Genomic DNA, 25,704 nt, shown 5'->3' on the forward strand with positions numbered 1-25,704 from the left:
AGTTCGGGATTGTGAAGGAGCCGGACCCTATCCTGATAAGCAGCGGGTGCAAGGCAGGGTACACTCTGGATGGGTCACCAGTCCATCTCATCCATCATGCCCAGGGCAGACACACAGTCATATTCACACACCAGGTTGTTTTCCCAGAAGCCAATTAACATACCAGTATGTCTTTGCACTCTGGGAGGAAACCCATGTAAAAAAAAAGCGAAAACACAAGCTCACCACATAATAGTTCCAGTTTATTGTCATTATACTCATATACAGGTATATGGTATAGCAAAATGCTATTTAGCTAGCTCTCAGACGGTACGAAGTACAAAAAAAACCAAAAATACAATTGTATAAGAAAAGAAAGAGAGACAACAGGCAATGTGCAAAACAACAAGTAACAGCTAATGTGCAAAACAGCATCAGATGTGCAGCACTCCAGGTCTGGAATTGAACCCAGGTCCCCAGTGCTGCAAAGCAGCAATGCTAGTAACTGTGTCACTGTGCTGCTCCTCTTGTGTCAGGTGATGAAAACTCTTGCAGACAGATGCAGTGTATGGAACTAGGAGGTGAGTCAGGTGTTGGTGAACGCTGTCTATCACTGGTAACCCTACTTGCTGGAAATTAAGTCATTTTCCAATTGACAGTTTGGCATTCTAGATGTTTTCTCAGTCGTGTTGGCTTTTGGATTTTCAGTCCGTCTCAAAATATTGCTTAATGGAACTAAAACAAATCTGCAGCCCCGTTCTCTCAGTGAATGAGTCAGGCAGATCTCCATCTATTTTCAGTAACTGCCTAGCCCAATACAGGGCCACAGAGGGGCAGTCCCTAACCTGGTAGACAGTGGGCATAAGGCAGAGTGAACTCTGGTCAGGCCACCAGCCCACTGCAGGGCACATGCACAGAGGTGTACAAGGAACAATTTGGAGATGCCTATAAAGGCAAACACTCGGTCTTTGGACTATGGAAGGAAATCAGAAAACCCACACAGCAATAAGGAAGTCATCCAAACTCCACCCAGAGGGATCTCATTCCTGAAACTTGGAAAGAGGAATACTTCCAGAGTTGTCAATCTGCAACTTCAGTGTGGTCTGACAACGCGTCCTTCTGTATTTTAAAACTTTTTCGCTGTCTCCTCTTTTTTCTTCGTGTTTACTTTTGTTATCATTTGTACATTTCATGTTCTGATGATGTTGCACTTTGTTTCAAAAATGATAAAATCTTCTTAGAAAAGACGTCTTCAACATTTTAGGGGGTTATTGACAAAGTGATCCTGGGGACATTTAAGGACTTTAAAGCAAGCACAGGTTAGGGGATGGAAATGGAAATTAAAGGGAGCTCAAGAAGCTTTATTTGACACAAAGAGTTGTGGGAGTCTGGAGCAAGCCCATGCTGTTGAGTGCATATCCCAGGATCCGTCCAGAAACACCAGAATGAGATACTTCAATCAATGTGTTTGCAGCCAAATAAATGAAATGGCCCAGATGGATTCATTTGTAGCTTTTTTTCTTGTTTCATTAACAAGGGGAGATCTTGCTTCTGTCAGGAGTCACCTTGCAGTGAACACAAGAGTGTGTGTGCAATGTCACGCTGATCAATCAGTAACAATAGGGGCCTCATGCTGCAACCCAGATGGGTCTAATTAAGGACCCTATCCTGCCACGTAATGCCACTTGATCATGTATCAATCTATTTTATAAGAAGCATTTTTCAGTGTTATGTTGGATTCAATGATTTATGAGAAGAAACACTACAGTAATTAGCTCTTGCCACTACACAATGCTGAGGAGCAAACTCTAAAGACACCTCTAATTTCACCTTTTGCTTAAATAAACTCAAGGTTCCCATAATTCGTATCTACCTCTCTGCTTGTCAGACATGGCTCTACAGTGCTCTGTTGAACTACAATCATTGGATAAGCAGGACCATAACAAAGAATATGTTTTTCTTTCTGTTTCATTCTGTGTTGTACTGCAGGTAACTTGTTTGTTTGCATTCCAAAAGAAACAAACGTACAGTCATCACCTCGGGTGAAATACGGGAAGAGCTAGCATTTTTTGTAACCCTACTGCTATCATTAGAAATACAATATTTCTCCCAGCACAGCCACACCAAGAGAATCCACTTGCCTTCACACACTGTCCTCTTCTGACAGTGTTGCACCAGAGGTGTGGAAACAGGCTAAGATCCTGAGGGTGAGTTTGAGTTCATGGTGTTGGATTAAATATTCTCCTTGGGGTTTAAGAAGATCGCTACACTTATTGCAATCCCTGCAACAAAACAGTACAAACCAGTGATGACGGTAGGTAAATGTAGCAGGTGATCATTCTATAGATTAATCCTGTGGCTCTGATCCAGGTTAACAATCTAGAGATTTCATGTTTCAGCAGAGGTCTGTGTTGTCTGATTTTAGAGATAATGAGATCCCTGTTTATTTTGCTGTACTGAACTCACAGTTTTAGTCACTCGAGAGTTGTTTGGTATGACAGGGCTTTTTGGGTCCTTGTCTATGCTGTCAACCTGTTTACCTTCGATTATACAATAGTGTTGCCTCAGCGATCATTATACAGACAAATGCTAAATTGTAAAGACATTGTAACGACAGAATATAGATTAGAAACTGATTAGAAACATGAATTATTCTTTCAAATTTGGTTGTCTTCTTCCCTCCCTCTCTCTCTTCCCTCCCTCTCTCTCTCTTCCCTCCCTCTCTTCCCACCCTCTCGCTCTGTTCCCTCCCTCTCTCATTCTCCCTCCCCCTCACTCTCCTTGCCTCATTATTCTTCTCTCCTCTCATTCTCCTTTCCTAGTTCTTATCCTCCCTCTCTCAGTTTCCGTCTCTCTCTCATTCTCATGCTCACCCTGTCCTCCCTCATCGTGCTGTTTTCAGTCTGATTCTCCCTCTTTCCCACTCTTCCCCCTCACTCTGTCTCTCTCTGCTGGTCAAGGATGGCGTCTCATAAGCAGATCCTGTTGAAGGTGATACTGCTGGGCAGCTCAGGGTGAGGAGAGGACACGACAATAGTACACTCTGCAAGTCGCTCACAATCCAGGCTAGTGCTCACTGACTCTTACTCTCCCTGCTGGTGTCTGTGTGTGCTTCCAGGGTGGGGAAGACCTCTCTGATGAACCAGTATGTCAACAAGATGTTCAGTAGCCAGTACAAGGCCACCATCGGTGCTGACTTCCTCACCAAGGAAATCATAGTGGATGACCACCTTGTGACCCTGCAGGTCAGTTGTCCAGCTGTCTTTATGTGTCTTGTCCCTGTGTGTGTCAGTCATCATGCAGGCAGTGTATCTCTCTGTCCAGCTGTGTGCTTGTCCTCCGTCAGTTTGTGACAGTACCTGCTGAGTGTTTGTCTGCTCGGGTTTAATGTCTGCCTGCTGTGAGCTCTTGTGCTCTGTGGCTGTGCTGCAGATCTGGGACACAGCAGGACAGGAGCGATTCTCTTCCCTGGTGGCGGGGTTTTACCGAGGAGCGGACAGCTGCATTCTGGTGTTCGACGTCACGCAGCCCGAGAGCTTCAAGAAACTGGACAGCTTGCGGGACGAGTTCCTGATCGAGGCCAGTCCCCGAGACCCTGAGAACTTCCCCTTCATCGTTCTGGGCAATAAGATTGACCTGGAGAACAGACAGGTCAGCCCCGAGCTCTCGAAACTCAGAGTGTCTCAGATCTCAGACATACGAAGGGTTAAATAAGACAAGTGGGCTACTGGACTCATTGCAGTTTGCTGATCACTGCATGAAACCCTTAGAGATATTTCTTCAAAGAGACTGTCTTTGCTGGTAAGCTTCAACAGCAGGGCTCAGAACTGGAAAGTTTACATGTGGCATCCTGGGTGGGGCATTACTGTTGTACCCTGGAGCAATGGAAACCACTTTGGATAAAAGCATCAGCCAAATAATTCTTCACCCGAGGCACTGTGTAAAGAAAATAGGAGTGAGCCAGCGAGTGTAGGTTTACAGAGAGTGTTGTGGGCTCTGTGTGTAGGCTGGCAGTGTTGGTTAAGAGTGGTGATGCAGTAATGTTGAACCTGGTGCGTCTTTACCAGGTGAAGGCAACGCGTGCGCAGGCCTGGTGTCAGAGTAAGAAAAACATCCTGTACTTCGAGACCAGCGCCAAGGAGAATATCAACATACACCAGGCCTTCCAGACTATCGCTCGCAACGCACTCAAACAGGTGTGCTCCCCTGGGCAGGTTCAATCCAAACCTCTACTGGTTAATTCACACTCCTGGTTAGATTCAGACACACACCTGTACAGGTAAAGTCACACATCTGGGCAGGTGGATGGGATATTGAGCATGTTATACTCAGTCTTTACATTTTAGACATATGCCAATGTGATGCAAATGGAAGACCCCACAGATTGACAACCCTCTTTAAGAAATACTGCAGTCAGACCAACAGATACGCAGGCTGAAAGACTAGCGATCTAGTTGACAGAAAGGCAGTGAGACTGACCTGCAGCAGCGGACTGTCCAGCCTCACCTATCCTGCCTGTTTCTGGATACTCTTGACCATTCGTCCCTGCTCCATGATTACTGACCACTTTGATCTTCCAGGATCAGTCACCTGTCAGCAGGATGGGTATCGTGGGAGTGTTTATCTTTTTTTTTAATAAATAAAAGTATCGATGAATACACAGGCTGTCTCCCTGAAACTTCTATTTTTATTTAATAATTGTCATTTTTTTATCTACTGTATATCTTTTCTATTTACTGCTGAACACAAGTTATTATCTCATAGGATTTAATGAACTCTAGTATAAATACTACTATTGCTGCTGCTGATGTGATCTTTTGTCTTCCAGGAAGCCAAAGTGGAGATTTCCAGTGACATCTCTGAGCCGATCACCCTGAGGGACAGACAGGAGCCCACTCCCAGCAGGGGCTGCAACTGCTGAGAGAGGGCTTGAGGGAGGAGAGCAGGGGGGAGTGGACAGAGACCAGAGAGCTGAAAGAGGGGCAGCACTGTCTGCTGCAAAATAACAGGTCCAGTCCCAGAATTCCTTCAGCTTCCAGTCCTACCGGTGGAGGGGGAGGAAACTCCATAGAGCTGGCAGGCCAGTGTAGCGTTTCCCTTCCTGCTTTGACAGCACCGTGATTCATCGATCTTGCCAATAAAACTCTTTGAATTTGAGTTTGGATGAAAAGGGAAGAAGAAGCAGTCACACAGGTGGAAACCCATCACTTCTCTGTACACTCTGGCTGTCAACATCCAGACTGGAGACACATGCTGGACAGTGAAGTCACTCATTGCAGGACACAGCAAGAAATCCCGGAACAGTATAAGGAAAACACATTTACTCCATCCTCACACAATATTCCACTTGTCCTTTGATTCAGAAAATGGAAAAATGCTTATAAGAGCTGCAACTGTAAATTTAGAGTGTAATTATTGGATTAGGACTAAGATCGGCCCTTCCATTAAGAAGGCTTGGACCTTGCTGTGTATCCCAGCCGATGTCAGTCCTTTGTCCAGGAGAGCCACCTTCTGGACGGACCTGTAGGTCACATTTAATTACCATGAAACCAGAGTGATTGTCTGATTAACTCATTTTGAAATCTTTGTCAATAAAAATATGATCCCTTTACAGGCTTCTAGGACACAAACTGACCACTTGAACTGAGGAAATGACTAGATAAAATGATCACTTCTTTGCTATTTGATGATCAAGGGTGACCTATTAAAACTTGGATTGGAGCTCCCCAGAACCTGGACTGACCACATGCAGTGTACACAGAGGAGCCTGGTTATGACTGGTTATGCAGTAACACTGCAATGTATATGTGTGTTTTAACATTTTGTTTAGCACTGTCAAAATAAAATGGTCCATGCTAGCAACTGACTTTCTGAATGAGAGAGGATCTCGTCTTTAATGTGTGGGAATTCTACTCACACTTCTGCAATGCATCGTATATGTTTCACCTTGCAGAGAGAGACAACAAGGCATTTAGAGTGAGGCAATGGACGAGATTATGCAGGACCAATCTATATGTATTGACCCATTTCAGAACTCTGGGCCGAAAGCAGTTTGCAGTCAGGGTCTGGTTCTGGGGTGATTCTGCCCCTGTGCTTCAGAGAGAGCAGTGCTGTCAGGATTCATCATCTCATACAGGCCCTGCTGCTGTTGTATGCTACTTGCTCCTTTCTCAGAACTCACTGTTGAAGTATCCCTGTCTCTGCACGGTGTGCCAGTAGTGTTAATTTTGGATTTCCAGGGTTCTCAGTCCTATACTGTATCTCCATGGGACACTGGCCCCAGTCTGAGCAGAGCTGAGCTCCAGAATCTTCCCCTGCCGCTAGCTGTGTCAGGACAGCAGGTTGTGAGTCCTGCTCTGTGATGCGCCAGGCTGCCTGCCTGCCTGCTGGGAGTCAGAGAGCAGTATACGACGCTGTCTCTCTGAGGGCAGTACAGACTGTCCACTGTGTCCCTCACCTGGCTCCCTGCTGTTTGTTCTGGTGTAAACACAAATTCCATGCATATAGTTCCCCAGTGCTGTGAGGCAGCAATGCTAACCACTGTGTCACTGTGTCGCTCTTCTTACGTCAGGTGATGAAACCTGTTGCAGACAGATGCAGTGTATGGAACTGGGAGGAGAGTCAGAGTGTGGAGTGGGTGTCGGTGGACACTGGGAGGATTGTCGGTCTTGTTTATCAGGTCACTTGGTGAAAATTAAGCCATTTTTCAACAGACAGTTTGGCTTCCACGATGTTTATCCTTTCATGTTTGGTTCTTGCCTTTTCAGCCTGTCTCAGAATTTTGCTTAGTGGAACTAAAATGAACAATCTGCAGCCCCGTTTTCCCAATGAATGAGTCAGGAAGATCCCCATCTATTTTCAGTAACTGCGTAGCCCAATACAGGGCCAGAGCCTTACCTTGCAGACAATGGGCATAAGTCCACAGTGAGCACAGGTGTACAAGGAGCAATTCAGAGATCCCTGTAAAACCAAGCCTTAGGTCACACAACAATTAGGAGGGCATCCAAACTCCACCCAGAAGCACCTCAGACCAGAATTGAACCCTGGACCTATGATCTGTGGTGGTGGTGGGGCGGCACCAAAAGCTAAGTGTCATGTCACCATGTTACCCCTCAGAGCAAGGATCTCATTCCTGAGACTTGAAAAGGTGTATACTTCCAGAGGTCTCAATCCAGAACTTCACTGTGGTCTGGCAGCACATCCTTCTGTAACTCTTTCACTGTCTCCTATTCTATCTGAGCACTTGGTTCCTCTTAACTGTCTATGTTCATGTACTGATACTGTTGCACTTTGTTTAAAAAATGAGAAAATCTTCTTAGAAAAGACATCTTCAACATCTTGGGGGGTTATTTACAAAGTGATCCTGGGACACTTAAGGACTTTAAAACAAGCACAGGTTAGGGGATAGAAATGGAAATTAAAGGGAGCTCGAGACGCCTTATTTGACACAAAGAGTTGTGGGAGTCTGGAGCAAGCCCATGCTGTTGAGTGCATATCCCAGGATCCGTCCAGAAACACCAGAATGAGGTACTTCAATCAATGTGTTTGCAGCCAAATAAATAAAATGGCCCAGATGGATTCATTTGTAACTTTTTTGTTGTTTCATGAACAGGGGGAGATCTTGCTTCTGTCAGGAGTCACCTTGCATATCAGCAGACATGGCAGAAGGATGGATTTAACTCCATTTGTCCTGCTTTTCTGACAGTACACATACATTCCATGAATAACAGAGAATAAAAACATGTTTAATCCTTTTTTAGCATAATCGGAAACATGTAGGATCAAGGATCAAGATCAAAACCACCAGTATCAGCCATCAGTTCCAAAATCAAAGATTTCACTAGGGGAATAGGTTCACATGAAATAAAAGAGCCCTATACCCAAACAACCAAAGCCATGAGACTCTCTCAAGGTTTCCAGGCTAATATCAACAGAGAACATGGCTCTCCTATAGCTGGGGGTGGGACAGTCTGATCTGATGATTGTACCCAGTGAACACAAGAGTGTGTGTGCAATGTCACGCTGATCAATCAGTAACAATGGAGGCCTCATGCTGCAACCCAGATGCGTCTAATTAAGGACCCTATCCTGCTACGTATTGCTAGAGTAATGCCACTTGATCATGTATCAATCTATATTACAAGAAGCAGTTTTCAGTGTTATGTTGGTTTCAATGATTTATGAGAAGAAACACTAATTAGCTCTTGCCACTACACAATGCTGAGGAGCAGACTCTAAAGACACCTCTAATTTCACCTTTTGCTTAAATAAACTCAAGGTTAGCAGTGAATGGGTCCAAGCCCAAGTTAACTGGTAAAAGCTCATTAATATTCATTCCCATAATTTGTATCTACCTGTCTTCTTGTCAGACATGGCTCTACAATGCTCTGTTGAACTACAATCATTGGATAAGCAGGACCATACCAAAGAATATGTTTTTCTTTCTGTTTCTTTCTGTGTTGTACTGAAGGTGACTTGTTCGTTTACATTCCAAAAGAAACAAACGTACAGTCGTCACCTCAGCAGAAATACGGGAACAGCTAACATTTTTTGTAACCCTACTGCTATCGTAAGAAATACAATATTTCTCCCAGCACAGCCACACCAAGAGAATCCACTTGCCTTCACACACTGTCCTCTTCTGACAATGTTGCACCAGAGGTGTGGAAACAGGCTAAGATCGTGAGGGTGAGTTTGTGTTCATGGTTTTGGATTAAATATTCTCCTTGGGGCTCAAGAAGATCACTACACTTACTGCAATCCCTGCAACAAAACAATACAAACCACAGTGATGACGGTAGGTAAATGTAGCAGTTGATCATTCTGGAGATTTATCCTGTGGCTCTCATCCAGGTTAACAATCTAGAGATTTCATGTTTCTGCAGAGGTCTGTGTTGTCTGATTTTAGAGATAATGAGATCCCTGTTTATTTTTCTGTACTGAACTCACAGTTTTAGTCAATCGAGAGCTGTTTGGTATGACAGGGCTTTTTGGTTCCTTGTCTATGCTGTCAACCTGTTTTCATTCGATTATACAATAGTGTTGCCTCAGCGATCATTCTACAGACAAATGCTAAATTGTAAAGATGTTGTAACACCAGAATATGGATACGAAAATGAGACATTAATTATTCTTTCAATTTTGCGTCTCTCTCTCTTCCCTCCCTCTCTCATTCTCTCTCCCCCTCACTCTCCTTTCCTCTTTTTTTCTCTCCTCTCATTCTCCTTTCCTAGTTCTTATCCTCCCTCTCTCAGTTTCCGTCTCTCTCTCGTTCTCATGCTCACCCTCTCCTCCCTCATCGTGCTGTTTTCAGTCTGATTCTCCCTCTTTCCCACTCTTCCCCCTCACTCTGTCTCTCTCTGCTGGTCCAGGATGGCGTCTCGTAAGAAGATCCTGTTGAAGGTGATACTGCTGGGCATCTCAGGGTGAGGAGAGGACACGACAATAGTACACTCTGCACGTCGCACAAACTCCAGGCTAGTGCTCACTCACTCTTCCTCTCCCTGCTGGTGTCTGTGTGTGCTTGCAGGGTGGGGAAGACCTCTCTGATGAACCAGTATGTCAACAAGAACTTCAGTAGCCCGTACAAGGCCACCATCGGTGCTGACTTCCTCACCAAGGAGGTCATAGTGGATGATCAACTTGTGATCCTACAGGTCAGTTGTCCAGCTGTCTTTATGTGTCTTGTCCCTGTGTGTGTCAGTCATCATGCAGGCAGTGTATTTCTCTGTCCAGCTGTGTGTTTGTCCTCCGTCAGTTTGTGACAGTACCTGCTAAGTGTTTGTCTGCTCGGGTTTAATGTCTGCCTGCTGTGAGCTCTTGTGCTTTGGGCTGTGCTGCAGATCTGGGACACAGTAGGACAGGAGCGATTCTCGTCCCTGGTGGCGGGGTTTTACCGAGGAGCGGACAGCTGCATTCTGGTGTTCGACGTCACGCAGCCTGAGAGCTTCAAGAAACTGGACAGCTTGCGGGATGAGTTCCTGATCGAGGCCAGTCCCCGAGACCCCGAGAACTTCCCCTTCGTCGTTCTGGGCAATAAGATCGACCTGGAAAACAGACAGGTCAGCCCTGAGCTCTCAAAATTCAGAGTTTCTCTGATCTCAGACATACGAAGGATTAAATAAGACAAGGGGGCTACTGGACTCATTGCAGTTTGCTGATCAGTGCATGAAACCCATAGAGATATTTCTTCAAAGAGACTGTCTTTGCACGTCAGCTTCAACAACAGGACTGGAAAACGTCAGCTACATTATTCTTCACCCGTGGCACTGTGTATAGTAAAGAGGAGCGCGCAAGTGTAGGTTTCCAGAGTGTCATGGGCTCTGTGTGTAGGCTGACAGTGTTGATAATCTGAGAAGTGATGCAGTATCTCTGTCTTGAGTAGGTAACGACGAAAAGCGCGCAGGCCTGGTGTCTGATGAAGAACAACATCCTGTACTTCGAGACCAGCGCCAAGGAGAATATCAACATACACCAGGCCTTCCAGACTATCGCTTGCAACGCGCTCAAACAGGTGTGCTCCCCTGGGCAGGTTCAATCCAAACCTCTACTGGTTAATTCACACTCCTGGTTAGATTCAGACACACACCTGTACAGGTTAAGTCACACATCTGGGCAGGTGGATAGGATACTGAGCATGTTATACTCAGTCTTTACATTTCAGACATATGCCAATGTGATGTAAACGGAAGACCCCACAGATTGACAACCCTCTTTAAAAAATACTGCAGTCACACCAACAGATACGCAGGCTGAAAGACTAGCGATCTAGTTGACAGAAAGGCAGTGAGACTGACCTGCAGCAGCGGACTATCCAGCCTCACCTATCCTGCCTGTTTCTGGATACTCTTGACCAATCGTCCTTGCTGGGTTTCTATGGTTACTGACCACTTTGATCTTCCAGGATCAGTCACCTGTCAGCAGGATGGGTATCGTGGGTGTTTATCTTTTTGTTAATAAATAAAAGTATTGATGAATACCCAGGCTGTCTCCCTGAAACTTCTATTTTTACGTAATAATTGTTAATTTTTATCTACTGTATATCTTTTCTATTCACTGCTGAACACAAGTTATTATCTCATGGGATTTAATGAACTCTAGTGTAAATACTACTATTGCTGCTGCTGATGTGATCTTTTGTCTTCCAGGAAGCCGAAGTGGAGATTTTCAGTGACATCTCTGAGACGATCACCCTGAGGGACAGACAGGAGCCCACCTCCAGCAGGGGCTGCAACTGCTGAGAGAGGGCTTGAGGGAGGAGAGCAGGGGGGAGTGGACAGAGACCAGAGAGCTGAAAGAGGGGCAGCACTGTCTGCTGCAAAATAACAGGTCCAGTCCCAGAATTCCTTCAGCTTCCAGTCCTACCGGTGGAGGGGGAGGAAACTCCTGGCAGAGGGCTGGCAGCCCAGTGTAGCGTTTCCCTTCCTGCTTTGACAGCACCGTGATTCATCGATCTTGCCAAAAAAGCTCTTGGAGCCTGGTTATTACTTTTTAAAGCAGTAACACTGCAATGTATATGTGTGTTTTAACATTTTGTTTAGCACTGTCAAAATAAAATGGTCCATGCTAGCAACTGACTTTCTGAATGAGAGAAGATCTCGTCTTTAATGTGTGGGAATTCTACTCACACTTCTGCAATGCATCGTATATGTTTCACCTTGCAGAGAGAGACAACAAGGCATTTAGAGTGAGGCAATGGAAGAGATTATACAGGACCCATCTATATGTATTGACCCTGTAGTGATTCATAGCCGTTTCAGGGACGCCAAATATGTAATCATAGTGGCTCTCTGAAGGCACCAGTTCTGTAGGGTTTGGGCATTTACTGAGACAATTATTAATTGTAGCAGTAAATCACAAAGTTGATTCTTTTGATGGCTTTAGAATCCAACCATGCGACATAACTCAAACAACGCGCACACACAGGTACTAATACACGAGGATACATTTATTAATACATAGAATATGCATATAAACCTAACAGATCTTATCGAGAGGGTTATCAGAATACAAAAGATATATATTCAATCAGTTACAAAGTGTTACACATCAAGAGGACATACGTTCAGTATATCATTCATTAAGACCGTTTCGTAAAGTGAACTTGGTTACAACTTCTACATTAGATACTCAAACAAGTACATAACTCTTAGGAATTAAATTGATATCAACTGGTTGGGATAACAATTGAATTCTCGAGCTGTAATGCATTGAAGTTGAATACTCATCCAATCTCTGGGGATTCAGATCTCCTGCGGGCACAAAGAAACAGTTGCAGGCTGTTGCTGTCCAATCCGCGCTCTCTGGCTCGGTGCCAGGCTGTGCTGTGCGGCTTGCGACGGTGCGCTGCTGATGCTCACTGTTGGCTTTAACTAGCAAAGTTTGTGCACAGGAGAAAAGATGACTGTGGGTCCCAGCAAGTCAGGAAGAGGACCAGTTCGTTTATGATGAAGAGCTAGTTCTGAATAGTGATTCAGCTGTCCACAGTTCCGACCTGTTCAGGAGGCCTGCTGCTGGTTACTCTCTGGCAACCTCCACTCTAGACTCTTAGAACAAAGGAAAGTTCTGGCACTCGGACACACTGGCCGTTCCGTGGTTGTCCGGGCTGAGTCTCAGGATGGTCAGGAGGCGCGCTGCGAGAATGTCCTGCCCTTGGGAGCCTTCTGCTCCTGGGCCGTCCTGCCCTGGAATTCTCACAGAATCTTGTTGAATCTGAATCTGAATCTGAATCTCTCTTTCTGAATCTCTCAGGCTCTCTGTGTTGCCTGTTTTTACCTGGAGGAACTTCAGCTCATTGATTGGCTGAAAGTTCCATGGGCATCAGAGTCCCACGTGGGTTACTCGGCCCTACCAGTCCCTGATTGGTTGATCAGGGTGAGATATGAGTCACTTAGTCCTGACACTTAGTAATGCAGTCCAGATGTCCAACTGGCACTCCCTAGACAGATAGGCGCCAATGGGTGACCATTGATCATGATAGCCAGGCTTAGCTAAGTGCATCCCCCTTTGGGAGCTGGTTTCTTATCACAAGAAAACATCTTAAATCAGCTTGCATGAATTCTTTCTCTGTGGCTGCACCACAGAGATGGAGGGTGAGATGGGGCCTCTTTTGGGAAGGCTCAGAACACTTAATTCTTTCTTATTATTAAGCCTCGCCGCTACATATCCCCCCTTTTTGAAGGTCACGAGGTCCTGAGGCATTGTTGCCTTCAAAACAAAACAGAGTTAAGTGATGTCCCTTGCCATTAGAACATTAATCTTAAATGTCCACATTACTCCTCGAGAATTCATACCGGAACCAGCATTGGATACAAACAGGATGAATAACATCTGGAGTATGTATAAACACGGTAGGAGACATTATCTAAGTCTAGGAATTACACATCAGGAAGTTCACTGTCAATATCTGATACCTCTGTAGTAGATATTTGGGAAGAAGTAACTTCCTTTCTTTTGGCATGCTACCTTTGACTCATTCATGCTACCCAGAGTACATCTTGATGTGAGAGTACATCATTCAGAGTACACTGTCAGTCATGATCCAGCTACCTGGCAGTAGTGTTACAATAACAACAGTTCCTGTTCCCAGCCCCCGATAAACCACAACACCTGTGTTGGGTATCTGCTAGGGTGGTTTGGAGGTTTGTTCCATTAAAGCAAACTAACTACCTGTACCTCTTCAGGGCTTACTGTTTCTTGGATTTCTATCCAATTCAATAGTGTGGCACCTGAAAGCATCCAAGACCTCAAGTTTGGTCTTATATCGTCTGGTTCCAGACCGTACAGTGTTAAGTTACCATGCTGTACTATGGCCTCCTCGGGAACTTACAGGAAAACTGTTTGATTAGGTAGCTGCATTGCGGTAGCTGTATCATGCCCGTCACAAGTCATAGTGTCAGTTAAATGTGGTGTGTTGACCAGCCATTTACTTCCCACCTGCTCTTCATGGGGTCCATTAACCTCCCTCTGCTCGTTAGTAGCTTTACACCCTTCATTGGTGAATCGTTTAGACACAGCCAATGGATAGCTTTGGTAGCCATACCCATCTCAAGACTTGGAACCGAATTCAATCTTGGATTGCCTTCTGGGTGAGCTATGAGCGATGGGGTTAATGTCACATACTCCTCTACTGAGAAGAGTGGAATCAAGTGGGTTGGGAATTGTGCCATGGCTAGACTGGCCACAGTGGCACTAAACTCCCTTAACAGGTCTTGTGTCAACATTCTGGCCTGTTGCACACAAGCATAAACCCACTGTATAACACCAACAATCATGTCCACTGTTTGGGGAATAAGGTTTAACCCTGTTGCATAGGAAGTTGCCTGTAGGGTTTTCCCTAAGCTTTCCAACTTTTGCTGCTGTCGATACAGTCTGTCACTACCCTCTGGCCTCTCTGACACCTGCCTTCTTGGGGCAGTCAGGGTGAGAGTGCCAGTAGCACACAAACCTACCAGAAAAAGCAAACGTGCAACAGTGGCGGCAGCAATCAGTCCTCCCAAAAGTCTTTTCGGGTGGCTGATCCCAGTCATCTCCTTCTGAGTGACTGTTGCCTTTCTAAGCTGGTGCAGCGTGTTCATGGTGTCTTTCTCAGTATGCCATGTGGCATCTTGGGCACCAACATCCTGGAAATCTGGGGAGATCTGACGCAGCTGCTGATGCTGCTCCTCCTTTTCCAGGGCATTTGCTTTTTCGATTTGTTCATGCCTGTGCTCTAGGAACCCTGCAGGGGGTGGTGCAGTGGTGGAGCATGCCTGACCCTCGGCTGAGTGGTCATCTGGAGCACCTGAGTGATCTGGGATTGTTATCCTATTCTCACTGTTCAGGTCCACCCTGCACACTTCCTGATTGAGGAATCCCTCTATCGGCATGTTTCCAATCGTTTGCTGGGGGTAGGTGTAGGACACCTGCTCGCTCCCCCCTTCCCTCGCTAGGGGTTCAGGGAGCTGCCCCAGCACTGGGATAGCTAGTTCACTGTCTTTGAACTTACTATCACTCACCAGGCCCATGTCAGTGCAGGCGGGGATTCTGACACCTCTCTTTGCGATGTCCTGCACTGGCAGGCGGGTGACTTGACCATCCAGCTCCAGTCTGGCTGAACCACTGTTGGTCAGACTCAGACTGACAGACTGAGCTGGTGGCTGTAAGAAAACCGGCTCGGCTTTCATTCCCTGTCCCTTCTGGGGGACTGGGTGTGTTGGAAACCCTGCCGTTGAGGCAGGAACAATCAGGTCAGTCTCACTCACTACCTGGTAGTCGTGAGAAATAATGTTACCTGACTGCAGGTTCCCTGGGTCAAAGCAGAGGGAATCGGCATCTGGGATCAGGTGTGTCCACAGCGCAGTAGTCTCAGCGTCCAGCTGGACCTCCTGTCTAACCTGTGAATGTTGCACTAGGGGCACCTGGCGGTGGCCCTGTGACAGCTGCTCAAGCAGATCCTCACTAATAGAGGACCTCTCAGGGCTAAGGGTGAGGGCTTCATCACCAACCTGCTCTCCTGCCATCTGGATCCCTTCCACCACTGCAGGGTGGTGGTCCTGACCCCTCTTGGGTGCCAGGGTGCACAGGGAAAGCTCCTTTTCATCGCCAGGTGGGGAGATCTGCTCCTCTTTAGGGACGTAAAAGGTGTGTGCTTTACCTGGTGGATCAGGCGGCTGCTTGGAGCACCGCTCCTGTGGCATGGAGGCTGTTGTGACCTCAGCCGGGACACGACTTCCCTGTATATCCGGGGAACAAGGAAATATTTTTATTTCTTGTCCAGAGGGAACAGAAGGAATCTCCGCATAGGCTTCTGTGTTCGGTGGGCACTGTGTGAGCACAGTCTGCCTCTTGGCCCCCCTTTCCTTCTGTACAGAAGGCTTAGGAGCCTTGACCTGTTTCCACACCTTGCCTTTCTGGTGATCCACCAAAGGTTCCTCTCTGAGTCGCATGCCCTTTTCTTTTTCTACCCGTTTGAGCTTGCCGTGTGACATCAAACACCTTTCAACCTCAGTGTCAATCAGTGTCTCACTAGGTAAGACATCTCCCATGGCAGCCTTGAGGTAAAAGCTTCTTGCTTTTCCTCTGTGTTTTACTGCCTGCTCTGTGACTTCAGGGGTGGAGTCAGCACTCACTTGGGAGTGGCTGACCTTATCCAGGCAGGAACCCTTCCGCTCAATCAGATAGACTGAGGGAGGGAGAGGGGGCGGGTCTCCGCCTCCTCCAGTGGAGAGTATCAGCTCATTCACGCTTCCGGCAGCCTTGGGGAACGGTTGTCCCTGTCCTAATAAAGCTTGTTCAAGCCTGGCCAGGCGGGCGGCTACTGAATCCTTTTGTTCAGCCTTTTCTAGCCCTTTCCCTCCCCCGGTGTTCTCATGGCACTTAGGACGCTGGGTGCGGTCCTGTGTGCCTGCTTTGGAACGGGGCTTAGCCAGCTCAGGAGCCTGTGCTCCTTCGAGCAGGAGGGAATTAACCCTGCTGGCTCTGACGGCGAACACAGTCGCTTTAGCAGCTTTTTGCTCAGAGCGACTTTGGACATCATACTCCCAGGCTTTCTGCACGAATCTCTTAATATCAGTCATTTTCATGGTCTGTGCATCTATATGCATTAAGATCATCTTTCTGACTGACGGGTGGAGATTCGCAATGAATAAACCCTTGAAATGTGTGTTCTCTTCGCAACCCTCATCATTTCGCCCTGCAAAATAAGTTCGTCTAAGTCTCTCGTAATATTCGCGAGGGGACTCTGCTCTCTCGTGCTTAATGTTAAGAGCGGCGGCTATCGCAGCAGTCGGGTCAATAAACGCACTGTATTCTTCGATAAGTGCTTGACAAAGCTGCTCAAAGTCATTACAGACTTCTTTCATCTGCCTAGCCATCCACTCATGTACAGCTCTGCTGGTAGTTTTCCTGACCAGAAACACTTTCTCCTGTTCTGTGGCGTTTGGCAGGTACTGCAGGTTATACCTGAGGTCCTGAATATAACTCTCGATATTATTCTCTGACACTGCCGGGTCAAATCTCTCTATGTCCTTCGCTAGCTCTCTCAGAGAATGGAGATTTATCCTTCTAGCTTCTCCGCTGACGGAGATATGGAAGAGATCGTGGTCAGACCTGTCGCTGCTAGAGAGAGTGCTTAATAGCGACTCGAATTCAGACCTTTTAGCAACCATCGTTAAACTTAAAGAGTATTACTTTTAAGTACGAAATTACAGTTTTACCACAGAAAACCACAAGATCAAGTATGCAATCAACCTGGTAGATCGCAAAAGATCACAAAACAATCAAGCACTGCTTAAAGAGCAAGGGGAACTTTTTTTCCTTTCGGCTTTCAGCACACTGTATTGTCGTGTATGAAACCCGCGGCGTTTTATATGAATTATTCGCTTGGTTGACTCATTTCAGTCTTGCCACGCCCGTGCCAGGGACGCCAAATAATGTAGATTATGCCCACCCAGGGACGCCAAATAAATGTAGTGATTCATAGCCGTTTCAGGGACGCCAAATATGTAATCATAGTGGCTCTCTGAAGGCACCAGTTCTGTAGGGTTTGGGCATTTACTGAGACAATTATTAATTGTAGCAGTAAATCACAAAGTTGATTCTTTTGATGGCTTTAGAATCCAACCATGCGACATAACTCAAACAACGCGCACACACAGGTACTAATACACGAGGATACATTTATTAATACATAGAATATGCATATAAACCTAACAGATCTTATCGAGAGGGTTATCAGAATACAAAAGATATATATTCAATCAGTTACAAAGTGTTACACATCAAGAGGACATACGTTCAGTATATCATTCATTAAGACCGTTTCGTAAAGTGAACTTGGTTACAACTTCTACATTAGATACTCAAACAAGTACATAACTCTTAGGAATTAAATTGATATCAACTGGTTGGGATAACAATTGAATTCTCGAGCTGTAATGCATTGAAGTTGAATACTCATCCAATCTCTGGGGATTCAGATCTCCTGCGGGCACAAAGAAACAGTTGCAGGCTGTTGCTGTCCAATCCGCGCTCTCTGGCTCGGTGCCAGGCTGTGCTGTGCGGCTTGCGACGGTGCGCTGCTGATGCTCACTGTTGGCTTTAACTAGCAAAGTTTGTGCACAGGAGAAAAGATGACTGTGGGTCCCAGCAAGTCAGGAAGAGGACCAGTTCGTTTATGATGAAGAGCTAGTTCTGAATAGTGATTCAGCTGTCCACAGTTCCGACCTGTTCAGGAGGCCTGCTGCTGGTTACTCTCTGGCAACCTCCACTCTAGACTCTTAGAACAAAGGAAAGTTCTGGCACTCGGACACACTGGCCGTTCCGTGGTTGTCCGGGCTGAGTCTCAGGATGGTCAGGAGGCGCGCTGCGAGAATGTCCTGCCCTTGGGAGCCTTCTGCTCCTGGGCCGTCCTGCCCTGGAATTCTCACAGAATCTTGTTGAATCTGAATCTGAATCTGAATCTCTCTTTCTGAATCTCTCAGGCTCTCTGTGTTGCCTGTTTTTACCTGGAGGAACTTCAGCTCATTGATTGGCTGAAAGTTCCATGGGCATCAGAGTCCCACGTGGGTTACTCGGCCCTACCAGTCCCTGATTGGTTGATCAGGGTGAGATATGAGTCACTTAGTCCTGACACTTAGTAATGCAGTCCAGATGTCCAACTGGCACTCCCTAGACAGATAGGCGCCAATGGGTGACCATTGATCATGATAGCCAGGCTTAGCTAAGTGCATCCCCCTTTGGGAGCTGGTTTCTTATCACAAGAAAACATCTTAAATCAGCTTGCATGAATTCTTTCTCTGTGGCTGCACCACAGAGATGGAGGGTGAGATGGGGCCTCTTTTGGGAAGGCTCAGAACACTTAATTCTTTCTTATTATTAAGCCTCGCCGCTACAACCCATTTCAGAACTCTGGGCCGAATGCAGTTTGCAGTCAGGGTCTGGTCCTGGGGTGATTCTGCCCCTGTGCTTCAGAGAGAGCAGTGCTTTGAGGATTCACCATCTCATACAGGCCCTGCTGCTGTTGTATGCTACTTGCTCCTTTCTCAGAACTCACTGTTCAAGTATCCCTGTCTCTGCACGGTGTGCCAGTAGTGGTAATTTTGGATTTCCAGGGTTCTCAGTCCTATACTGTATCTCCATGGGACACTGGCCCCAGTCTGAGCAGAGCTGAGCTCCAGAATCTTCCCCTGCCGCTCCCTGTGTCAGGACAGCAGGTTGTGAGTCCTGCTCTGTGATGTGCCAGGCTGCCTGCCTGCCTGCTGGGAGTCAGAGAGCAGTATACGACGCTGTCTCTCTGAGGGCAGTACAGACTGTCCACTGTGTCCCTCACCTGGCTCCCTGCTGTTTGTTCTGGTGCAAACACAAAGTCCATGCATATAGTTCCCCAGTGCTGTGAGGCAGCAATGCTAACCACTGTGTCACTGTGTCGCTCTTCTTACGTCAGGTGATGAAACCTGTTGCAGACAGATGCAGTGTATGGAACTGGGAGGAGAGTCAGAGTGTGGAGTGGGTGTCGGTGGACACTGGGAGGATTGTCGGTCTTGTTAATCAGGTCACTTGGTGAAAATTAAGCCATTTTTCAACAGACAGTTTGGCTTCCACGATGTTTTCTCTGTCATGTTTGGTTCTTGCCTTTTCAGCCTGTCTCAACATTATGCTTAGTGGAACTAAAATGAACAATCTGCAGCTCCGTTTTCTCAATGAATGAGTCAGGAAGATCCACATCTATTTTCAGTAACTGCGTAGCCCAATACAGGGCCACAGAGGGGCAGAGCCTTACCTTGCAGACAATGGGCATAAGTCCACAGTGAGCACAGGTGTACAAGGAGCAATTCAGAGATCCCTGTAAAACCAAGCCTTAGGTCACACAACAATTAGGAGGGCATCCAAACTCCACCCAGAAGCACCTCAGACCAGAATTGAACCCTGGACCTATGATCTGTGGTGGTGGTGGGGGGGGCACCAAAAGCTAAGTGTCATGTCACCATGCTGCCCCTCAGAGCAAGGATCTCATTCCTGAGACTTGAAAAGGGGTATACTTCCAGAGGTCTCAATCCAGAACTTCACTGTGGTCTGGCAGCACATCCTTCTGTAACTCTTTCACTGTCTCCTATTCTATCTGAGTACTGGGTTCCTCTTTACTGTCGATGTTCATGTACTGATACTGTTGCACTTTGTTTAAAAAATGAGAAAATCTTCTTAGAAAAGACATCTTCAACATCTTGGGGGGTTGTTTACAAAGTGATCCTGGGACACTTAAGGACTTTAAAACAAGCACAGGTTAGGGGATAGAAATGGAAATTAAAGGGAGCTCGAGACGCCTTATTTGACACAAAGAGTTGTGGGAGTCTGGAGCAAGCCCATGCTGTTGACTGCATATCCCAGGATCCGTCCAGAAACACCAGAATGAGATAATTCAATAAATGTGTTTGCAGCCAAATAAATAAAATGGCCCAGATGGATTCATTTGTAGCTTTTTTGTTGTTTCATGAACAGGGGGAGATCTTGCTTCTGTCAGGAGTCACCTTGCAAATCAGCAGACATGGCAGAAGGATGGATTTAACTCCATTTGCCCTGCTTTTCTGACAGTACATATACATTCCATGAATAACAGAGAATAAAAACGTGTTTAACCCTTTTTGAGCATAATCGGAAACATGTAGGATCCAGGATCAAGATCAAAACCACACAGTATCAGCCATCAGTTCCAAAATCAAAGATTTCACTAGGGGAATAGGTTCACCTGTAATAAAAAAGCCCTATATCCAAACAACCAAAGCCATGAGACTCTCTCAAGGTTTCCAGGCTAATATCAACAGAGAACATGGCTCTCCTATAGCTAGAGGTGGGACAGTCTGATCTGATGATTGTACCCAGTGAACACAAGAGTGTGTGTGCAATGTCACGCTGATCAATCAGTAACAATAGAGGCCTCATGCTGCAACCCAGATGGGTCTAATTAAGGACCCTATCCTGCCACGTATTGCTAGAGTAATGCCACTTGATCATGTATCAATCTATTTTACAAGAAGCATTTTTCAGTGTTATGATGGTTTCAATGATTTTTGAGAAGAAACACTAATTAGCTCTTGCCACTACACAATGCTGAGGAGCAGACTCTAAAGACACCTCTAATTTCACCTTTTGCTTAAATAAACTCAAGGTTAGCAGTGAATGGGTCAAAGCCCAAGTTAACTGGTAAAAGCTCATTAATATTCATTCCCATAATTTGTATCTACCTGTCTGCTTGTCAGACATGGCTCTACAATGCTCTGTTGGACTTCAATCATTGAATAAGCAGGACCATACCAAAGAATATGTTTTTCTTTCTGTTTCTTTCTGTGTTGTACTGAAGGTGACTTGTTCGTTTACATTCCAAAAGAAACAAACGTACATTCATCACCTCAGCAGAAATACGGGAAGAGTTAACATTTTTTGATTTTAGAAATAATGAGATCCCTGTTTATTTTTCTGTACTGAACTCACAGTTTTAGTCAATCGAGAGCTGTTTGGTATGACAGGGCTTTTTGGGTCCTTGTCTATGCTGTCAACCTGTTTACATTCGATTATACAATAGTGTTGCCTCAGTGATCATTCTACAGACAAATGCTAAATTGTAAAGATGTTGTAACAACAGAATATGGTTACGAAAATTAGACATTAATTATTCTTTCAATTTTGCAACTCTCTCTCTTCCCTCCATCTCTCATTCTCCCTCCCCCTCACTCTCCTTTCCCCTTTTTTTCTCTCCTCTCATTCTCCTTTCCTAGTTCTTATCCTCCCTCTCTCAGTTTCCGTCTCTCTCTCATTCTCATGCTCACCCTCTCCTCCCTCATCGTGCTGTTTTCAGTCTGATTCTCCCTCTTTCCCACTCTTCCCCCTCACTCTGTCTCTCTCTGCTGGTCCAGGATGGCGTCTCGTAAGAAGATTCTGTTGAAGGTGATACTGCTGGGCAGCTCAGGGTGAAGAGAGGACACGACAATAGTACACTCTGCACGTCACACAAACTCCAGGCTAGTGCTCACTCACTCTTCCTCTCCCTGCTGGTGTCTGTGTGTGCTTGCAGGGTGGGGAAGACCTCTCTGATGAACCAGTATGTCAACAAGAACTTCAGTAGCCCGTACAAGGCCACCATCGGTACTGACTTCCTCACCAAGGAGGTCATAGTGGATGATCAACTTGTGATTCTACAGGTCAGTTGTCCAGCTGTCTTTATGTGTCTTGTCCCTGTGTGTGTCAGTCATCATGCAGGCAGTGTATCTCTCTGTCCAGCTGTGTGCTTGACCTCCGTCAGTTTGTGACAGTACCTGCTGAGTGTTTGTCTGCTCGGGTTTAATGTCTGCCTGCTGTGAGCTCTTGTGCTTTGGGCTGTGCTGCAGATCTGGGACACAGTAGGACAGGAGCGATTCTTATCCCTGGTGGCGGGGTTTTACCGAGGAGCGGACAGCTGCATTCTGGTGTTCGATGTCACGCAGCCCGAGAGCTTCAAGAAACTGGACAGCTTGCGGGATGAGTTCCTGATCGAGGCCAGTCCCCGAGACCCTGAGAACTTCCCCTTCGTCGTTCTGGGCAATAAGATCGACCTGGAAAACAGACAGGTCAGCCCTGAGCTCTCAAAACTCAGAGTGTCTCTGATCTCAGACATACAAAGGGTTAAAGAAGACAAGGGGGCTACTGGACTCATTGCAGTTTGCTGATCAGTGCATGAAACCCATAGAGATATTTCTTCAAAGAGACTGTCTTTGTACTTCAGCTTCAACAACAGGACTGGAAAGCTTCAGCTAAATTATTCTTCACCCGTGGCACTGTGTATAGTAAAGAGGAGCGAGCCAGTAAGTGTAGGTTTCCAGAGTGTCGTGGGCTCTGAGTGTAGGCTGACAGTGTGATAATCTGAGCAGTGATGCAGTATCTCTGTCTTGAGTAGGTAACGACGAAAAGTGCGCAGGCCTGGTGTCTGATGAAGAACAACATCCTGTACTTCGAGACCAGCACCAAGGAGAATATCAACGTACACCAGGCCTTCCAGACTATCGCTCGCAACGCACTCAAACAGGTGTGCTCCCCTGGGCAGGTTCAATCCAAACCTCTACTGGTTAATTCACACTCCTGGTTAGATTCAGACAGACACCTGTGCAGGTTAAGTCACACATCTGGGCAGGTGGATGGGATACTGAGCATGTTATACTCAGTCTTTACATTTCAGACATATGCCAATGTGATGTAAACGGAAGACCCCAAAGATTGACAACCCTCTTTAAAAAATACTGCAGTCAGACCAACAGATACGCAGGCTGAAAAACTAGCGATCTAGCTGACAGAAAGGCAGTGAGACTGACCTGCAGCAGCGGACTGTCCAGCCTCACCTATCCTGCCTGTTTCTGGATTCTCTTGACCAATCGTCCCTGCTGGGTTTCCATGGTTACTGACCACTTTGATCTTCCAGGATCAGTCACCTGTCAGCAGGATGGGTATCATGGGTGTTTACCTTTTTGTTAATAAATAAAAGTATTGATGAATACCCAGGCTGTCTCCCTAAAATTTCTATTTTTATGTAATAATTGTGATTTTTTATCTACTGTATATCTTTTCTATTCACTGCTGAAAACAAGTTATTATCTCATGGAATTTAATGAACTCTAGTGTAAATACTACTACTGCTGCTGCTGATGTGATCTTTTGTCTTCCAGGAAGCCAAAGTGGAGATTTTCAGTGACATCTCTGAGACGATCACCCTGAGGGACAGACAGGAGCCCACCCCCAGCAGGGGCTGCAACTGCTGAGAGAGGGCTTGAGGGAGGAGAGCAGGGGGGAGTGGACAGAGACCAGAGAGCTGAAAGAGGGGCAGCACTGTCTGCTGCAATATAACAGGTCCAGTCCCAGAATTCCTTCAGCTTCCAGTCCTACCGGTGGAGGGGGAGGAAACTCCATAGAGCTGGCAGGCCAGTGTAGCGTTTCCCTTCCTGCTTTGACAGCACCGTGATTCATCGATCTTGCCAATAAAGCTCTTTGAATTTGAATTTGGATGAAAAGGGAAGAAGAAGCAGTCACACAGGTGGAAAGCCATCACTTCTCTGTACACTCTGGCTGTCAACATCCAGACTGGAGACACATGCTGGACAGTGAAGTCACTCATTGCAGGACACAGCAAGAAACCCCGGAACAGTTTAAGGAAAACACATTTACTCCATCCTCATGCAATATTCCACTTGTCCTTTGATTCAGAAAATGGAAAAATGCTTATAAGAGCTGCAACTGTAAATTTAGAGTGTAATTACTGGATTAGGACAAAGATCGGCCCTTCCATTAAGAAGGCTTGGACCTTGCTGTGTATCCCAGCCGATGTCAGTCCTTTGTCCAGGAGAGCCACCTTCTGGATGGACCTGTAGGTCACACGTAATCACCATGTAAGCAAAGTAATTGTCTGATTAACTCATTTTGAAATCTTTGTCAATAAAAATATGATCCCTTTACAGGCTTCTAGGATACAAACTGACCACTTGAACTGAGGAAGCGACTTGATAAAATGATCACTTCTTTGTTATTTGATGATCAAGGGTGACCTATTAAAACTTAGATTGGAGCTCCCCAGAACCTGGACTGAACACATGCAGTGTACACAGAGGAGCCTGGTTATGACTTTTTAAAGCAGTAACACTGCAATGTATATGTGTGTTTTAACATTTTGTTTAGCACTGTCAAAATAAAATGGTCCATGCTAGCAACTGACTTTCTGAATGAGAGAGGAACTGTACTTTAATGTGTGGGAATTCTACTCACACTTCTGCAATGCATCGTATATGTTTCACCTTGCAGAGAGAGACAACAAGGCATTTAGAGTGAGGCAATGGAAGAGATTATGCAGGAACCATCTATATCTATTGACCCATTTCAGAACTCTGGGCCGAATGCAGTTTGCAGTCAGGGTCTGGTTCTGGGGTGATTCTGCCCCTGTGCTTCAGAGAGAGCAGTGCTGTCAGGATTCACCATCTCATACAGGCCCTGCTGCTGTTGTATGCTACGTGCTCCTTTCTCAGAACTCACTGTTCAAGTATCCCTGTCTCTGCACGGTGTGCCAGTAGTGTTAATTGTGGATTTCCAGGGTTCTCAGTCCTATACTCTATCTCCATGGGACACTGGCCCCAGTCTGAGCAGAGCTGAGCTCCAGAATCTTCCCCTGCCACTCCTTGTGTCAGGACAGCAGGTTGGGAGTCCTGCTCTGTGATGCGCCAGGCTGCCTGCCTGCCTGCTGGGAGTCAGAGAGCAGTATACGACGCTGTCTCTCTGAGGGCAGTACAGACTGTCCACTGTGTCCCTCACCTGGCTCCCTGCTGTTTGTTCTGGTGCAAACACAAATTCCATGCATATAGTTCCCCAGTGCTGTGAGGCAGCAATGCTAACCACTGTGTCACTGTGTCGCTCTTCTTACGTCAGGTGATGAAACCTGTTGCAGACAGATGCAGTGTATGGAACTGGGAGGAGAGTCAGAGTGTGGAGTGGGTGTCGGTGGACACTGGGAGGATTGTCAGTTTTGTTTATCAGGTCACTTGGTGAAAATTAAGCCATTTTTCAACAGACAGTTTGGCTTCCACGATGTTTTCTCTGTCATGTTTGGTTCTTGCCTTTTCAGCCTGTCTCAACATTATGCTTAGTGGAACTAAAATGAACAATCTGCAGCCCCGTTTTCTCAATGAATGAGTCAGGAAGATCCACATCTATTTTCAGTAACTGCGTAGCCCAATACAGGGC

General features: G+C 46.2%; 3 protein-coding genes across 15 annotated transcripts; all 3 read left to right on the plus strand.

The window, feature by feature from the left end:
- The first annotated feature begins 1,979 nt into the window (after positions 1-1,979).
- LOC148674423 (ras-related protein rab7-like) lies at positions 1,980-5,845 on the plus strand. 6 transcript variants are annotated; one of them, XM_088624495.1, is made up of 6 exons: positions 1,980-2,186; positions 2,802-2,993; positions 3,098-3,224; positions 3,412-3,630; positions 4,047-4,258; positions 4,808-5,845. In XM_088624495.1, the coding sequence occupies exons 2-6, from the start codon at positions 2,941-2,943 to the stop codon at positions 4,854-4,856; spliced, it is 660 nt and encodes a 219-aa protein (XP_088480621.1). In that variant the 5' UTR covers positions 1,980-2,186; positions 2,802-2,940; the 3' UTR covers positions 4,857-5,845. The 6 variants fall into 6 exon arrangements, with proteins under 6 accessions (XP_088480621.1, XP_088480622.1, XP_088480623.1 ...); XM_088624496.1 differs by having other exon boundaries at positions 2,823-2,993; XM_088624497.1 differs by having other exon boundaries at positions 2,940-2,993.
- A 2,681-nt stretch (positions 5,846-8,526) lies between these two features.
- On the plus strand, positions 8,527-11,555 carry LOC148674424 (ras-related protein Rab-7a-like). 6 transcript variants are annotated; one of them, XM_088624501.1, is made up of 6 exons: positions 8,527-8,667; positions 9,213-9,404; positions 9,509-9,635; positions 9,822-10,040; positions 10,364-10,510; positions 11,127-11,555. In XM_088624501.1, the coding sequence occupies exons 2-6, from the start codon at positions 9,352-9,354 to the stop codon at positions 11,217-11,219; spliced, it is 639 nt and encodes a 212-aa protein (XP_088480627.1). In that variant the 5' UTR covers positions 8,527-8,667; positions 9,213-9,351; the 3' UTR covers positions 11,220-11,555. The 6 variants fall into 6 exon arrangements, with proteins under 6 accessions (XP_088480627.1, XP_088480633.1, XP_088480632.1 ...); XM_088624507.1 differs by having other exon boundaries at positions 10,364-10,492; XM_088624506.1 differs by having other exon boundaries at positions 8,530-8,667; positions 9,351-9,404.
- LOC148674425 (ras-related protein rab7-like) lies at positions 8,536-24,684 on the plus strand. 3 transcript variants are annotated; one of them, XM_088624520.1, is made up of 6 exons: positions 8,536-8,667; positions 21,750-21,920; positions 22,025-22,151; positions 22,338-22,556; positions 22,883-23,011; positions 23,646-24,684. In XM_088624520.1, the coding sequence occupies exons 2-6, from the start codon at positions 21,868-21,870 to the stop codon at positions 23,736-23,738; spliced, it is 621 nt and encodes a 206-aa protein (XP_088480646.1). In that variant the 5' UTR covers positions 8,536-8,667; positions 21,750-21,867; the 3' UTR covers positions 23,739-24,684. The 3 variants fall into 3 exon arrangements, with proteins under 3 accessions (XP_088480646.1, XP_088480645.1, XP_088480644.1); XM_088624519.1 differs by having other exon boundaries at positions 8,557-8,667; positions 21,729-21,920; XM_088624518.1 differs by lacking the exon at positions 8,536-8,667 and adding an exon at positions 8,668-8,776 and having other exon boundaries at positions 21,729-21,920.
- Positions 24,685-25,704: the final 1,020 nt, after the last annotated feature.

This window comes from Lepisosteus platostomus, chromosome 3, assembly GCF_059453375.1.
Source record: "Lepisosteus platostomus isolate fLepPlt1 chromosome 3, fLepPlt1.hap1, whole genome shotgun sequence".
NCBI lineage: Eukaryota > Metazoa > Chordata > Actinopteri > Semionotiformes > Lepisosteidae > Lepisosteus > Lepisosteus platostomus.